The sequence below is a fragment of the Mytilus californianus genome, unplaced genomic scaffold, assembly GCF_021869535.1.
Source record: "Mytilus californianus isolate M0D057914Y unplaced genomic scaffold, xbMytCali1.0.p SCAF_3, whole genome shotgun sequence".
In the NCBI taxonomy this organism is placed as follows: Eukaryota; Metazoa; Mollusca; class Bivalvia; order Mytilida; family Mytilidae; genus Mytilus; species Mytilus californianus.
This window is the reverse complement of record NW_026262679.1, coordinates 79,268,594-79,287,147: the sequence shown is the minus strand read 5'-3', so window position 1 is coordinate 79,287,147 and position 18,554 is coordinate 79,268,594. Positions and strand designations below refer to the sequence as shown.

The 18,554-nt window shown below is 33.0% G+C and overlaps 1 protein-coding gene across 1 annotated transcript; it reads right to left on the bottom strand.

Annotated features, from left to right (window-relative positions):
- Positions 1–1,564: 1,564 nt before the first annotated feature.
- LOC127733655 (solute carrier family 22 member 15-like) lies at positions 1,565–15,839 on the bottom strand. The gene is made up of 8 exons (XM_052242971.1): positions 15,707–15,839; positions 8,456–8,768; positions 7,347–7,481; positions 6,540–6,625; positions 4,145–4,234; positions 3,902–4,022; positions 3,251–3,395; positions 1,565–1,828 (listed from the first exon to the last, which is right to left on the bottom strand). The coding sequence occupies exons 1-8, from the start codon at positions 15,837–15,839 to the stop codon at positions 1,625–1,627; spliced, it is 1,227 nt and encodes a 408-aa protein (XP_052098931.1). The 3' UTR covers positions 1,565–1,624.
- Positions 15,840–18,554: the final 2,715 nt, after the last annotated feature.

Sequence of the window (18,554 nt, the reverse complement as noted above, 5' to 3'; positions counted from 1 at the left end):
CAGCTTTAGATAAAAAGCATGAAAAAATGTGTTTATGTGAATTTTCTGTAAGATATTTTCTCAAGATATTGAAATGATCTCATCAGAATGGTTACTTTGTTTAAAGATAGACAGACCTCTTACCTTTAAGAAAAGTTCCCTGAGAAGTCTTTTCTATCTCAGTGTCCCTTGCCTGTGTGTACTTTATGAATATGTTATTATTATTTTGAGGACTCTCAGGAAGATTAGTTTAAACTAATGGGATTATCCTCTTGAAATAAAGATTATTTATCATTTATTTATTTATTGGTTTGTTTGTTCGGAGAAAATTTGTATACTCGCGAACATTTAACTGCTATGATCGTTGGTTATTATACGGTTATTGGAGAAATTTTACCGATTTGACACAACTTTAACCCACAATTACTGACTTTGGCCAACAGGAAATGGGACTGGTGTTGTAAGTTGAGCAGGGTTATTATTATCAACAAATAGGCGGTCTCAAGTTTTATTTTTATCATATTTTTTTTTATAATTTTTATGCATATAAAAGTCCGTATTGTTCATGCTTTAGTCTCAAATATCAACACTGAGAAATTTTTAGAATTTGTAAATTCATTATTCATAAATAAATAAGGAGATGTGGTATGAATGGAAATGAGACTAATATCCACCAGAGACCAAAGTACGAGCATATAAACAACTGCAATTGAGCAAAACCCATACCGTAAAGTAAGATACAGAAGGCACCGGCATGGTAAAAAGGGGAATCAATTCAAACTAAAAAAACCAAACGGTCTGATTCATGCTAAAACTTTAACAAAAACAAATCTGACAGACAGCAACCAATGACAAGAATTGAATTACAGGGTCCTGACTTGGGACAAGCTTATACAGAATGTGGTGAAGTTGAACATGTCAGACTGTGAGTACTCAATCCTTCCATAACCTCGGGACATTGGTGTAACAGTACAACACAAGAACAAACTCTAAAAATCAGCTGGAAACAGTCTGAGAAAAGCAGGACTATGTTGTCTATATTTTGGAAATATCTCAATCGTGTATTGACCTTTAGATTTTTTTGGTATATAATAATACATTTGATAACAGCGTTATTGATAAAACTACCATGAAAAATATATTTCAACTCTACATCACCAAACATACAAGAAAAAATATTGTACTGCAAACAAAATCTGAATACATATTCATGACTGATTGTCAATTCAGTTATAGATAATAATATAAAATTAATATCCTGAGTTCTCTATATATATTGCTGAGTATAATAATGGGGAAAAAACCCACACACGTATACACACTTGTATTTTACATTCATGCTTATAAAGAGTATCCAATATACTTTGCTCGAGGTATATAAATGCAACACTTGATTATTTCTTACATGAATCTTTGATCTATAGTCCACAAGTTTTGTTTTTGGGATTTTGTGAATTATATTTCTTATTGATTTATAATACACGCATCGATTGTGGTCATTGATTCCCATGGCAGGATTCACATGATCACATATATACAAATGTCATTAATTACATTTATGCATATAACTTCAGTTGAATGTTCAAAGACGCATGCTTTGAAAGCGTCTTTGGTATTCTGGCACAAAACATAGATTAAAAAAATCTCAAGTATTTGCCGTCTCAAATTTTTTCCTTTTTCTTAGTTTCCCAAATTTCCATCCAGATTGCTCTTTATTCCAGTTAACTAATTCCTCTAGCGTTTGAGGAAGTTCTCGCTGTCCTGTCTCAGGAAGTACCGTAACGAGAATGGTAACAAGAAAACAGCATACTCCAAAAACTACTCCGGGACCCCAGATGATTCTAGCAGCCTAAAGTAAACGAAATGGAAACTACTACAGAAGATAAAAATGTCGCTAAACTTTATCTATTTTTTTGTATTTTTTATTTTATTGATAGAATGATATTGATAAATCAACCAAGACAAATATCACAGTTTTGTGTGCCTTCTAAACTACCGAGAAAAACTTTAAATTGTTCCTTTTAAGTTTTTTCAATGTCTGTATTCAATGTTTCTACCGGTATCAGTCTTGTCTATCCTCTGTCATGAAAAACGTGTTTTATTTTCGAAACACATTCGGTAACTTTTTAGGGTTAGAAAATTTACATGACTGATGGTTTACGGATTTGGTGATGTCTTACTGTTAGATTAAAGTTAACTACCAATCCGTTATATCGCTTGATATAACTAAGCAACGTTTTTGAAGGAGTAACACGACGGGTGTCACATGTGGAGCAAGATCTATTGACCATTCTAGAATACCTAGTGTAACTCAGTCTTCATTTTTCTATATATGTAATGTTTTAGAGAATTATTTTGTCTTTTCATCGTTTTTTGCCATAGCGTTGTCGGTTTCTCTTCGAATTATAAGATTTGGATGTTCTCTTGTTATCTTCCGCCTCTTTTTTAATGTTCCTTATAAATAAATTGGCAATCAGTTCTAATTTTGGTCACATTTTTTTCTAATATTTAACGAAATTGTTAATGTTCCAGGATTTTGTTTTAATGTTTTTCTATAAAATTAGTAAATAGATGTTAGAAATAAGTTACTTAGAACCCGAATGTAACACTTAGTCTAGTTTTCTCTATAAAAATCTTCAAATATTCTGGAGGCAAATATTATGAAATACGAGAATATAACTTTAACATTTCTAATTATTTATAAGTGATAACTGATAACAGGAGTGAACAGATTTCCAAACTCTATCAAAAAAAAAAAAACCAAACAAACGACATCAATTTCCGTGTATGTATGTACATTTTATTGATTGAAATATTCCTTACATTTACTCGGACCTATTTTACAACGGTCAACAGGATATCACAATTGTAAATATATATCTACAGACTGTAAAATAAAATCTTTATAACAGACAAGTGAAGCTACAAGATCAAGACCTGAATACAAGTGTTTAATACAATGATTTACAGAATCAAAAGTCCATATATAGATGCAGATGTCGAAAGGTAAAAACTGCTTAAAGACAAAATGAATTCCCAAATGAAGCAGACGATTTGTCTAAATAGACATTTTAAACAGTTACACAACAAGTAAGTCGCCATTTTTTAATTTTAGCAAGGACTATCATATCATTAATTGTTTGAATAGGATCCACAAAACCTACAGCTGAAAGAAAACTACAAATTGAGTAACCCCATTTAAAAACTGGGAGTGAACTATGATGCACCGGAAATGTATTTTGTCTCCTGCTCCGAGGGTTATTTGTACTTATATTGAGTAATATGATGCTTTGTCATGCGTAAATGCAATGTAAAATGTATGATCTAAATTTATTTTGCTCACCAACAAAGAAGAGAAAGGCGCAATCATCGCACCAACTCTTGCCATGGTAGACGAAACCCCAAAGCCAGCCGATCTACAATATATAACAGAAGAAACAATTCCATGAGAAAGTGTATATTTACAGTTTGTAAATGATTTTTTAAAACAGGAATGCGAATTTTGAAGAAAAAAGAAAGTTTTTTTATTATCAATTTTGAGATGACACCTTAGATGTATTGAAATTCTTTATTTTGCATGAACTCTTTTTGGCCTACCCCTCTCCTGGACTTATATTTAGAAGAAAACAATATTACTGGTATAATTTAATATTGATTTCATTACGTAGTACTAGTAACAAGAACCGTTTCTAATAATAATGAACAGCTATAGAGTGCTATCAGAGAAAATTCTCAATATCGAACAGTAATTTAGAATGGTAATAACTTGAGTCACCAGTATTCGCACTGGCGGCTTTGAGTGCGTTGTTTGCGTTGAGAGCAAAAAGATTACAGAAGCAAGAACAGTTATATAACCGAAATTACCAAATTTTACCTAGTGAATGCATATAACTCATTTCAATGCCAAATTCAATCAATTTACCTTAAATTGGTAGGATACAGTTCAGGAGTGTACAGCCAAACAGAGTTGAAAGAAGACGATATCGCAAGTTTACCTAAAAAGCCAAACACTGTTGATACTACAGCGCCTTTACCACCATCATCTGCAATAAAATATACATAGCTTCATACACTGATAATATTAAGTTTCATCATAGCAGGCAAAATCGGTTGAAATTGCCTTCAATCAAGGTTGGTCGTTTCTGCTCTAACATAATTTGAGTACCCTTGCCTGCAAATGTGTTCTGTTCTAACATAATTTGACTACGATTGCCTGCAAAGGTGTTCTGTTCTAACATAATTTGACTACCCTTGCCTGCAAACAAAAAAATGAAAACAACACGTTATAAATTTCATGCGTCCGAAGCGCTTTTCTGGATTTGCCTTCATCAGGAACGCTCAAAGCCGAATATTTAAAAGCCAATTATGTATAAGGACCGAAAACGTTGAAGAGCTATAAACTAAAAAGGACCTAAGAATAGCCAAATCCATCTAAGGCCAACTTTGCCTGAGGGAGTTGAAACCTTAGTTTCTGTATAATTTCAAAATTTATAAACGGACAATTTTATATACTTTGTTATAAATCATGTCAGTACTGAAGTATTGACTACTGAGCTGATGTTACCCTCGGGGACTGATAGTCCACCAGCAGAGGTATCGACTGCAATGTAGATGCTGGATTAAAATGATTTATTTAAGTTGTCTTTATAGTGATAATTAGTTTGACATACTATTACTAGTATTCATCATTTCACCCGCTGACGCTACTGCTAAATCAAACTTCAAAAACCATTTTGATGGATGAAGCAAGACCTCGCGACTGAAATTTGTACTAAGCTAATTCAAAACAAGAACCGGTCTTACTTTAAGATTTTATTAACTCAGGTAACAGCTAAGTTTATTTTACTCGATGTGGTGAGAATTAAATAAGAATTGTTTTTGTCTTTGAATTAAAGAGTGTTGGGAGCTTATTTAAACAATCTTCATAATTTAATTTAATTCCTACAAATATCAAATTAAGATACTTGTATTACGTTACATTGGACAAAACCTATAATTAGCAAACTTGGGGGACAGGACAATTTCTTTAGCCCTCCCCCATTTTTCTCTCCAAAAATCCGTTATAATAACAGTGACCACTGTGGATAGAAAGCTAGGTATTAATAGTAAATAGTAAATACATGTTAATTCCAGCATATATATGTTAATATATCACAGAAAAACACAAAAATTATTGAAATTAAAAGAAAAAAAATAATAACGTATCTTGGAAAAAAAGGAGTGCTACAATAAAATTGTCCTGTCCCCAAGTCCCTATAGAAAATTCAACAAATTCCGAACATACAGAACGTTACTTTAAGGTAGATGGGGTGTCTAAATTATAATCCATAGAATTTTTTAATAATTTGCCAAAATGTAGTTTATATCATGGTTTTTAAAAAAAAATAATAAAAAGAATGGGTCACCGGGCTTATTTTCACGCTACAGGTTTTGCAAAATTGACAGATTTTGTATAGATTATGCACGGAAAACCCAATTTTCTGTCATAAAATGAAAACTACACCATAGAATTTTGAGATAAAATATGAGAAGATAGCTCTAATAGTATGCTTTCAGATAAGAAAAAGAAAAAATGGGGTCACGGGACCCTTTTTTTGGCTACATAATAAAATAGGTAAATTCCTAACACATTCTATTGTAAAAGTAACTTAATCTGAATTATCTGCCCTTACATTTGAGTTGCCTCCCCTTGTGTGGCAAAGTTGGAAAAAATAGAATTAAACAAACGTATTTGTTTTTTTTGTAAAATACAACTATCAATATGATAAAATATGTCATTTTCTATATTGAAATGAAAATTCTTACACATGAATTACGTACTACTCTCAAAATTTGCACCTTTTATTAAAGATCTAGACCGATTGTTTTCTGGTATTTCAAAATCCAAGATGGAGGAAGACACCCTATCTACCTTAAAGACACGAACAGAAGTTTGTCATTTACTTTATTTTATGAAAAAACTTCAGAAAAATGGAAACATGAACGTTCTTACATATAAAAGGCTACAAGTGATACTAACTAAGACAGTACATTGGTTTTCTTAACGCTCACTTACTTGTCTCTCACAAATTCTGCCGATTTCAATTAAAATGTTTACATGAAACTAAACAAAACCTATAAAGAGTGTTGTTTTCAAAGTTTCTTTGTTTCTTGAGAGGAAGTATAATATAACAAAAAAAAACTGTGCCTTTTAAAATAGATTCCTGTAGTAGAGAGATCATTTTGACACTGCATTCCTAATAATGTGCAGACTTTGATTTCCTTGGGTTATATTTGTGTATTACGACAAAGTTCTCAATAGGCAAAGAGTGAAGTTATTTGAGCACGTAAAACTGATTCAACCCCCACCAAATTTTGTGCCTGTACCAAGTCAGGGTATCTGGACCATTTGTTGTTCGTTGTTGTTTGTCTTTGGTTGTACATCTTTTTTTCCCGGAGGAATCGGTGTTGGTGGTTGGTGGTTGGTGCAGTCTGTTGTACTGTTAAATATTGGTGGTAGTTCATATTCCTTTCTATTAAATGTTAAAATCTTTCTGTTATTCATTGTAAAACGGACTTACCTTTTATAGTAAGAAGTGCTACAGAAATAATAAGTGAAACGCCAGCTAATGCATGAAAGAAAACAACCAGTGTTTTTCTAGAGGTTCTGTAATAGAATTAACTTTTTGGATACCATTAACTTGTTTTCATTCAATAAAAAGTTTAGGTATCAAGATTTTATTTCAAAATGAATGTTACACAGAACAATAAAAAGATAAACTAGTGTGCATAAATGTATACGTATAGTGTGATTATGACCGAAGAAGATTCACATAGCCATTGAGGTACTCTTTGGTCAATTTTATATCCCAATCAGAACACATTCATATTCAAGTGCTAGATAACACCCTAAAATACTATTCTTTCAATTTACAATCGAAAGATATTTTTACAGCTTCGATAATATGTTTTCGAAGCAACGGAAAGGATCACTGCCAGTATTGTACAAGTTACAACCGTCTGACTTTCTTGAGAAGGAGATCACTCGTATGAGTAGCGCTTTTCGGATCATACTCATTAAACAAAATTGAAAATGCTTATGTTGCATGTGATTGATCAATGTAATATATTCTTAAAAGAGGGTCTCGATGGGGAGCCCTTCATTTCTGTATTCCTTAATTGTTTAGTTCATTTTTCTCTTTTCTTTATATTTTAGATCCCCATTATTCTCTATTCTTTATTTTCTAAAGCCTAGTTTTTTCTATTCTTTATTTTTTTAGCCCTTTATTTTTCACCTTTTGTCCATTATTCTCTATTCTGTAAGCACCATCCAGACCCTCTCCAAATCTGTCAGTAAAACATAAAGTGAACAACATTTCAATAAATACCTGTTTACCATTAACCAAAACATAATGTTGGAAGGTAACTCCACTGTTGCATTGATGAAATAGTTCAGATAACGGCTGCCAGCCATTGAAGATGACGTCAAAAAGAGTCCATAATATGTCAAACTGTTCACACACCTTACAAAAAGGAACAACACACCCATAGAAAACATAATGAATAGGCAATGGTTGCATTACGCTTGAAACTAATATTGAATTATATAATTTATTTCTGGTAGCATGTTTGATTGATCGATAATTGATTGTTGGTGTTTAACGCCACTTTCAACACTCTTGGCTATTTCGAGACGGTCAGTTTTTGATGGTGGAGGAAGCCGGGGTGTCCGAAGAGAACCACCGACCGTCGGCATGAAAATAGCATGTTTGGTATGTCAATGGTAATGTTATTTTTTATGCATCCCCTTTTTCCTACAATTTCATTATTATTCTGATTACATTCGAAGCTTTATGATAGCGGATATGTTCCAAATGTCGTAACTACATTAACTACATTACCGGTTTGTACTAACATGAGCAACACGACGGGTGCCACATGTGGAGCAGGATCTGCTTACCCTTCTGGAGCACCTGAGATCACCCCCAGTTTTTTGTGGGGTTCGTGTTGCTCAGTCTTTAGTTTTCTGTGTTGTGCTTTGTGTACTATTGTTTGTCTGTTGATCCTTTTCTTTTTTAGCCATGGCGCTGTCAGTTTATTTTCCACTTATGAGTTTGAATGTCCCTTTGGTATCTTTCGCCTCTCTTTTAATATGAATGTAGAATCTAAATGTTAACTCCAAACAACAATTGCTCGTGTACAGACAGGTTGTGAAATAGTTTAAAACAAAAACAAAAAGACAACCAACTGTCTTGGTACATTTATCAACCTTAAATAGACAACTTTAATTTAATTCAATCTTGCCTTAAAATTGTTTTCAATAGAAGTATCATGGACAACTCGAATAGGATAGGGTAGTTTTATTCATTAGGCTTTTGCGATTCTAAAGTTAAAATTTCCTTATAATATGAATAAATAATATTTCGTGTGTTAAATTTCAAACAAATTATGTTAGCTGCATGGTTATTAAAGTTTTGTTTATTAACCTTCGACTCACCACGCAAACCAAAGAATTATGGAGTTCCTAAGTAAAATGCTACTTTTCAGAATATCCAGAAGAGTATACTGTTGTACAACTGATGGCATGGAATCAGTAGCAGCAGTTTCAATTAGGTCTGCGCTTTCTATTTCTTCAGACTGTTCATTTTCCGGTACGTCGTCGAACTCATCTATGGGCTCTGACCTAGGTAGTGCTAACTCGCGCATTGGTTGTTGGGAACTGATGATGGACAGGACTTGATTGACATTGATCTTATTAATCCTTGCTATTTTCTTTGCAACCTTTATCGCTTCGTCTGTTTTCTTGTTTGCTATTAACCAACGAAAGGATTCATCTATTAACCTGTAAATTGAATATTTTTATTGCATTAGCAAAACATTCCTTTAGCAAAATAACAAGGTATATACATATATGACAGAATACAGATTACAATTAAATTATGCAGAGATAACTTATCACACACAAACATTTGTGAAACATATTAACTGATAATTTGGATCTTAATTTCCACGCCGCCTTTATATAATTACTTAGTGTTATAAATGAATCAAAATATAAACCTAATACCATTGCAACAGATTGAAATGGGTATTGATAGTCTTTTTTAATAAAGCTTCGAATTCATTACATAGTGTTAATTGAAAACAACAGATGTTACGACTTGAATTCTCAAATAATTTGTAAAATATGAAAAACGACTTCCTTTTATACAGTGAAATATAGACCAAAGCGGGCGATTGAAGATAGTTCATATCGGTGATAGCAAATTTAAAGTTGAAGAAGCAAGTGACTTGATATCTTACACGACGGGTGACAATGTTCGATCACGTTCTGCTTAACATTCACCCTAGCTTTTGTTGGAGTTATTGTAGCTAAATCGTTGTTTTTTTTGTAGTATGTTGTGGTCGGTTGTTTGTTTGTTCGTCTTTCTCCTTTTTGTCTACGATTTTATCTGTATATCTTCGACTCATGGTTTTTTTTATTGCCCCCCCTTGGTATCTTCAACTTTTTTACAATGTTGTTTATACTTCCTTACCAGTATCCAAACAAACTATGAACAGAAATTAAACCAGCCGCTAGTTGTATGTATCTCCATGAATAATTACGCAATCCGTATCCAAATGCTGTAATGGACATCACTGATATCGTCCAAAAAATTGACAAAAGTGCTCCTATTGTACCACGTGATTCCTTTGGAAACATTTCAAGAAGGATCGTAGATAAAACAATTGCAACACCCTAGGAAATAAATGAAATGGGACAATGAATGAAAACATGAATGCATATTGATAACGTGTTGCTAGAGCTGCAATACGTATGCATATCTAAGAATAAGTTGTTCATTTTATTTGCAATACAACTTTCTACGTGGTGAGGGCTAAATGAAATGTGGGTTTATGAATTTCAATTCGTTATTTCAACTTTGAATCCGATTTCACAAATTAAATACGGTATCACATATTAAAAATATGGAATAACGAATTCCAGAATTTTTTTACGATCTAAAATTTCAGAAATCCGTGATAATTAAAACCGAACAAAAAAAAAATCGTTTAAAAATTCATCCATAAAAACAAGTTCCATTGTATAGATATGTAGGTCCTAAATGTACTTCCGTATAAATTTAATTTGGTAACGTTTGTTTTTGCATAATTGTATGCAACTCATATGTTTCAGAATATTTGTCGTTTTATTAAGATATGAAACGTTATCTTTAAAATCATGTGTGAACATGTTGACCAATCATATTATCATACCATTTTATTAAAACACATGTACAGTATAAATCAAAGATAGTCAAATGTAATAGTTCTTTTTGTTACCTGTTGCAAAGCACCGAGAAGAAGTCTTGAAATTGCAAATATTGTATAAGATGGAACAAAAAAAGAAGCTGTGTTTATGATAAATAATCCTAAATGCGATGACAACAAAATTGGTTTTCTGCCAAATCTATCTGCCATCGACGCAAAAAGCATGGCTCCAACACACTGTCCGGCTGCTAGAAATGTTTGTGTCAATTCACCCAAACCAGCACTTGTACAAACTAAATTCCACTGAAAATAAACAACTTAGCGTATCATTATTAAAGACAAACTGAACTGGATTTCCGTTTTAATGATATAAAATTTGTATTGGGTTTTATTCGATTTTTTCCGGATTTATTTTTAAACAAGTTAGTCTTGATACGTAGAGTGCAAAAAGAGCACCAAAAGGACCAACCAATCAAAACGTGTGGATGGCAAAATCGTAGTTCTTCATACATAACTTATATGCATAAGACAATAATAACAAAGCCAGTGACCCCCTCTAATTTTCATAGAAATAAAACGGAAAAAATCCCAGCAATTTCATATAATTTATAAACATATATTGTAATTAAAAAATCGCAATGTACATAAAAACCAATCAATTATGACACTTTTGACATGCCATTCGCCATCTCAAGAAATTACGCCCGTAATATCCTACGATAAACAGTGTTGAGGTTTCATGCATGGGGAATTCATATATACAAATAATAAGATGTGGTATGAGTGCCAATGAGACAACTCTCCATCCAAGTCACAATGTATAAAAAGTTAACAGTTCAAAGTACGACCTTCAACACGGGGCCTTGGCTCACAACGAACAGCAAGCTATAAAAGGCCTCAAAATGACTAGTGTAAAACAATTCAAACAGGAAAACCAACGGTCTAATCTATATAATAAACGAGAAACGAGAAAAAACTTATGAACCCCACCAACAAACGACAACCACTGAACAACAGACTTCTGACTTAGGACAGGTGCATAACAATGCAGCGGGTTTAAAAGTTTTAACAGGCGCCAACCTTCACCCTAACCTGAGACAGTAGTGTAACATTACAACATAAAAAGAGACACTATAAAATATCAATTGAAATGGCTTAACTCGATCAAAAAGACATTTACACGAAAACAAGTGAACATACACTGAACGAATAAGTTTGATCTATGACACAATATAAATACAATATTAAAACGTAGGTATAAAAAGAAGATGTGGTATGATTGTGAATGAGCCAACTCTCCTCAATAGATAAAAATCAGTTGAAAAAGGGTTAACTCATCAAATGGATACAAATAGAAATACATCTAACAAAAACACAAAATGGACGTGGAAGGGTACTTGTACATCCCAACAACAAAAAGACACTTAGCACAGATCTGAGAGTACTCGCAGCTACTGACAGCTAGTTCAAAGCCAATGACAACTAATAAAAAATCATGCATCTAAGACTAAATTATCAATCAGTACACATCCAAAATATGCATATAATACATAGACGCTACAGGTAGTAATAAAACAAAGTTTTAGTATATTCATACACCATCTATGTACATTCTTTTGCGCGGATGCAATTTCAAACAAGCACCATTCAATCAATCAAATGTGAAGTTAAAATGTTGGGATTACACATCAAAAAGGGTCTCAAAGAAGGTCATCGTTGCCGGCAACTAGAAATCCAGAGCTACATATAATTTGTATGTGCACACCTAGACATATTTGGAACTATGTAACTCAAATGATATTTATTCAAATCAATCAAACTAGAATTGCTATCTCACCTCTGAAACAAATGTTTTGCCGGTATTTTCGTAAGTATATCCATTTACACATGGCAATGTCCATTTCTCTGACGTCATGTTAGTTCCATTGGAATAAACCGTGATGTCACATTGTCCGTAATGAACTATGACCTGTGATTCATTTACATAGCTTGGAATACCATGCGTATAAATACTGTGTGTCAGGTTGCTACAGTGATGAGGAGGTTGATATCCTGTGTATTTCAAATATAAACTAAATAGTTAACTTAAAAAAAACCCGAAAGCATATATCGTCAGGTTATCGGAATTCCCATGGGGACTAACTGTGTACCACTTATTGCGGATCTGTTTCTGTATTGTTATGAGTTACAATTTATGACTAAAATCAGCAAAGACCCATCGAAACAACATCTGATTCAAAAATTTAATAACACTTTTAGATATTTAGATTATATATTGGCTCTCAATAATGACGACTTCAGTATGTTCACTAAAGAGATTTATCCCGCCGAACTGACTTTAAATAAAGCTAATACTAACCCTTTCCTGGATCTTGATATATTTATCCTTAACGGGAAAATTAATTCCAAAATTTATGATATAAGAGATGATTTTTCATTTCCTATTGTTAATTATCCATTTTTAGATGGTGACGTTCCCTTGTCGCCATCTTATGGTGTTTATATATCTCAACTTGTTCGATTCGCTCGTGTATGTAACAACGTATTTGATTTCAACGAAAGAAATCTCTTTATTACTGAAAAATTATTACACCAGGGTTTTCGATATCACAAACTGGTCAAAACATTTACTAAATTTTATCATCGGTACAAGGACATCATTCGTATATATAAATCAACATGCAGACATCTTATACGTTCAGGTATTTCACATCCAATATTTTATGGTAATATTCTTAACAAAGCACAAAAATGTCGGCATTCACCTCAGAAGCTTACCAAACCTTTAAACAGACTTAGTTGGAAAGGATATAGTTACGATACTGTTGTCAAGTCATTAAGGATTGCATATTTTGGTATTAATATCGATTCACTCATAGGGTCTTTGCATCGGAAATAAACACATTTATTCTAAAATCAGTTGTTGGCATGAGACGGGTTATGTTCTTCTCATATATTTTGTGATTGTATGATACTAAACCCCTAACGGGAGGGATTGTACTTGATTGTCATATGATGAAGACATAATCTTTCAATCAGTTTAATTGAGGTCTGGAGCTGGCATGTCAGTAACTGCTAGTAGTCCTTTGTTCATTTATGTATCATTGTCATTTTGCTTAGTTTCTTTTGTTACCTATTCTGACATCGGACTCAGACTTCTTTTAAACTGAGTTTTACTGTGCGTATTGCTATGTGTTTCTTTATTCTACATTGGTTAGAGGTATAGGGGGAGGGTTGAGATCTCACAAAACATGTTTAACCCCGCCGCATTTTTACGTCTGTCCCAAGTCAGGAGCATCTGGCCTTTGTTCGTCTTGTATGTTTTTTAATTTTAGTTCATTTATATGTTTTGGAGTTTAGGGTGACGTCCATTTTCACTGAACTAGTACACAATTTTATTTAGGTGCCAGCTGATGACCACCTCCGGGTGCGGGATTTTCTCGCTGCGTTGAAGACCCATTGGTGGCCTTCGGCTGTTGTCTGCTCTTTGGTCGGGTTGTTGTCTCTTTGACATGTTCCCCATTTCCATTCTCAATTTTATATCAATTTGACAGCAAAAAGACTAAGTGTTTAAATTAAAAACATGTATAAAATATAAAATAACAAAAATACCGAACTCCAAGGAAAATTCAAAACGGAAAGTCCCTTAACAAATGGCAAAATAAAGAGCTCAAACACATCAAACGAATGGAAAACAACTGTCATATTCCTGACTTGGTACAGGCATTTCCTTATGTAGGAAATTGTGGATTAAACCTGATTTTATAGCTTGCTAAACTGTTTGCTGATATTTAGTAGAGACAGGCACTGTTTTTCAAAAGCAAATCTTTACCTATTAGTAAAAAATATAAAGGAGTGGTATGGTTTCCAATGATATATCTATCACCAGAGACGATATGACGTAGATGTTAGCAACTATTGTTAATCATACAATTAGCAAATCCAATACTGGCAGCATTCTATAAAAGGCGACGACACGTCAAATTTTGAAACAATTCAAACGAGAAAACCAACAGCCTGATTCGTGTACAACACAATGAATAAAAAACAAATATGATTTACAAGTAATGCAACACACGACAACCATTGAAATAAATGCTCCTGACTTTAGACAGGCGCATACATAATGTTGCAGGGTTAAACATGTTTGTTGGCGTACAACCATCCACCTGAGATCCCCCGGCCCGCTTTTTGGTGGGGTTCGTGTTTCTCAGTCTTTAGTTTTCTATGTTATGTTTTTTTATACAGTTGTTTGTCTTTTGATCGTTAATAGTTTTTTGATGGCATTGTGAGTTTATCTTGACTAACGAGTTTGAATATTCCTTTAGTATCTTTCGCCTCTCTTTTACCAGAGATACATAGATTCATCACTTCAGATACGGACCAGAGACACATAGATTCTACCACTGCATCGAGTGTGATACGATATTTATCCACTCGAGACAGTTAAATTTTCAAATTTAAAACGCGACGCTCGCCGAGCGTTTTAAATATTTAAAATTTAACTGTCGAGAGTGGATAAATATCGTATTACACGAGATTTGGTGGTGGAATCTGTTTCTCTAATGATTTTCAAACAATACGCAGGCAAATTTATTCCTTCTTTTCGAATGATCTGCAAAAAGATGTGTTCTTTCTATGTGACGTTATCAGGCATGGTCGCCTTTTTTCATGCCGTCACAATAGGAAATTCAGAGGAAAGCAAGAAAATTCGACGTCATAATCGGATTTTAACCAATGAAGAACTGAGATCAAACGAACCACACGTTGATTAAATTTTTTTATACAATGGGTGCAGAAAGGGATAAATTGACGAAGAATTAGAGAAATAGATTTATCACTACAGATACGGACATAGCGAGCAAGTTGACCACATTGACATCATGACCTGGCATCAAAATGAAGTAAGAACGCGCACAGGTACTTGTACTTGGAAACAGGACATATTTATTGGTCCCTCTCTCCCCCCCCCCCCAAAAAAAAAAAAAAAAAAATCCGTTATTTTGTTTTCTTTTTACTACAATTATTTCTCTATTTTTCTGTGCTAGTCTTACCTTAATACAATCGAAACAACATTTGTTTACTATTTTCTATCAAAAACAAGGTATGATATCAGGTGCCCCGGAAAGGTAGGCGTATCCTGCTCCACAGGTGACAACCGTCGCGTTGTTCATTGTATGAATAGCTCGGTGATGCCAAATCGAGAAAAAGAGAATGGGTGAATGACTACGAAAATGTAAACATATCCGTGGTGACACAGATATTCCATAACGACCAACCATCTCAAGATGGCGACACCAATCTTCCGAAGGGATGACTCTAACGTTTACATTAACATGAATATGTTGTAGTTATTATAATCAAAGTTGTCTAAGAATGTTATTGTGTATTATTTCTTTTTCAGTTTGTCATAAATTATGCAGTTATAGAACCGAAAATTTAGTATTAAAAATTGAAGTAGGATTTGTTTTTTTTGTAAGCACAATGAGACTCTCACCTATGAAAACATATACAAGCACTGTATAAGATCCACCAAACATATGGATAAAACCAACATAAAACAGTTGGAGAATTTGGTACCTCTTCCATGGCCCCAAAGTTGTTAAAATGTTATCCACGTCAACATCCATATTGTACGATACTTTAAATGAGAACGAATACAAATGATTGTCTAACTATAGGCGCAAAATAAACCGAATCGTGATGGTACATATATAGAATAGGTAGTTACTGTGATAAATACAAGTAGTTTGTACAAGGTGTTTTTTTGTTCTTGCGAGATCAACTGTTTTTGAAGCCATAGAAATACAAGAATATATAAGACTTTACCATAATACCATAATAATAATAATAATGCAGAAAAGTCTGTATGTAACCATATTGTTACCTAAATGGCAAAACACACCATAGACAAACAATTTGATAATGTCTAATATCATTGACAAAAAAGTATGAACCGGAATGTAAATGAGATGCATGTTTATGTATAAATATGGAAATAAGACAGTATAAAGTAAAAATTAACAACTATAGGTCACCCGACGACTTTCAACAATGAGCGAAACCCATACCACAGAGTAAGCTATAAAAGGTCACGAAATGACAAATGTCAAACAATTCAAACGTAAAAACTAACGGCTTGATTTATGTACAAAGCAATAAACGAAAAACAAATATGATATACAGCAACAAACGACAACCACTGAATTAAAGGCTCCTGACTAGGGACATGCACATACAGAATGTGGCGAGTTAACATGTTTGCGGGCGCCAAATCATCCCCCTAACCTGGTACAGTACAACATAAGAACAAACTATAAAAATCAGTTGAAAGGGCTTAACTTATCAGATTGATAAAAGCACAAAAACCCTAACACAGTCATAAAGTACAGACCTGAGAGTACTCGCAGTTACAGAAAACTAGTTCAAAGCAAATTACAACTATTAAAAATAAACTATGTATCTAAGACTTAAATGCCAAACAGTACACATCCAACTTCCAATGGATTTAGTGTAAAGACGTCATTTACAGTCAGAGAAAAAATTGACATTCTTCTCTGCCAAAATATAGATATTGACAGTATCGACAGATTGTGAGACCGTGAATGTAGTACACACGTTTGGTTTTATTGCGAAAGAAATAATACTTTTCCACAGATTCACCTGAAGGCTACCTATCGATTTAAACTTTTGCAAGTTCTTTTGTCCCATCTAATAAATACAATAGCTATTGTTCTCTTTGGAGTTTATTCAATGGGAACTTTAAATTTCTTCTAGGAGAAATACATTACTCTTGATAAATTTACCTGCACAAAAAATTTAACTTTCAATGATGAAAATACTAAATAAGGACACACAAAACTGCATGTGATGTTGTATACATATTATTCAATATCAATAATACATTTTGTGTGTTTGACAAATAAAAACTGGAAAATGACAATGTTTAGATTAAGGCCTTCTTATATGTATTCTAATAAAATCAATAGTCATGTGTCTGTTTCAATAAGTAACCTCGTCAATGTTTGTCTCATGTCAAATTTCCTAAATATGTTTTTTTTTATTTGGAGAATTTGGTGGAGATGACAGATCTTTGATAGTTGGTGTTTAATGTATTCACATTTTTATTTTACTATTGTCTCTTTATTTTTTTTTTTGTACACCTGTCTATACGATGTTAAAGACTGTACAATATACGTTGACTGTCATCAAGATATCTTTTGGTAATTTCTGTCGTTGAGCTGCAGTCACATTGACGTATACCCACTTCACCTTTTATTATTGGTTATATTTACTTAAACTTCAAACTTTACCCTCTCAAGGAAAAGTAATATTAAATGGTTTTGTCTTTTAAGTTGACATCCCATTTTTGCTTTTATACAGACCCCAAGGTGAACATAATAAGTTTTAATCTTTGCTGCATATTATTTGATTTTGTTTGTTTTATTGTCGTTAAAATTTTCCGATCTAACTTCGTACAATTACGGAGTATGTGCATGCTGCCGTGACCTATTAACCAGAAGAAAAGCAAAAACTTGAGGTTGGTACGTTAGGAATTGTGTTCGCATAGCAATATTTTAAACATAATCTAATCAAAATCTAATGACCCTCTCTCTTTTTCGCTTGGTTTGTTTGTGTGGAATGCATGATAACATTACATGATAACTGTTTTTTAAAAATTATTATTAGTTTTTAATATTACAATTTACCAGAGCGTTTACGTGCAAGTGTCCTTGAGAAGAACATACTAGAACATTAGAAAGGCGACAATTTGTTCCCACTTTTATGACCAATGAAGTTATCAATATATTTGAAAATTGGTTTAATCGTTTTGATCCGTGTTAAACTAGCACAGAAACAAAGTCGATTTGGAAACTGAAGACCAATGAAATAAAATGAAAATAACGTCACACAGGAAGATCAAGAGTTTGTTGGTCTTTAAACTTTTTCCTGGTGACTATCACAAAAAATGTTGAACATGTCAAAAAGGTTAACCGTAAATCAGAAAAGGAAAATATCATATCTACAATACAATTCTACTTTAATCTAAGCAACAATCAAGGTACTTCACCTTTAAAACTAGAAGAGTATAAGTGTTATTCTTTTGTCCAAAATGTCTCATAAATTGAACTTCACTCATGATAAGATTAATTACTGGCATTAGTACAAATATACAATGTTTTAATATAAAATAGCCTTATAGGTTGAATAACACCACACAAATCTTCACAATGCCTCAAACTAAAATTTAATATTTTTTTAGTGTAAAGGTTTTCCTAAGCTGTAAGATAGCATACATACCATACAGTAAAACTAGTTGATCTAGTGGATTTCCTTAATCATGC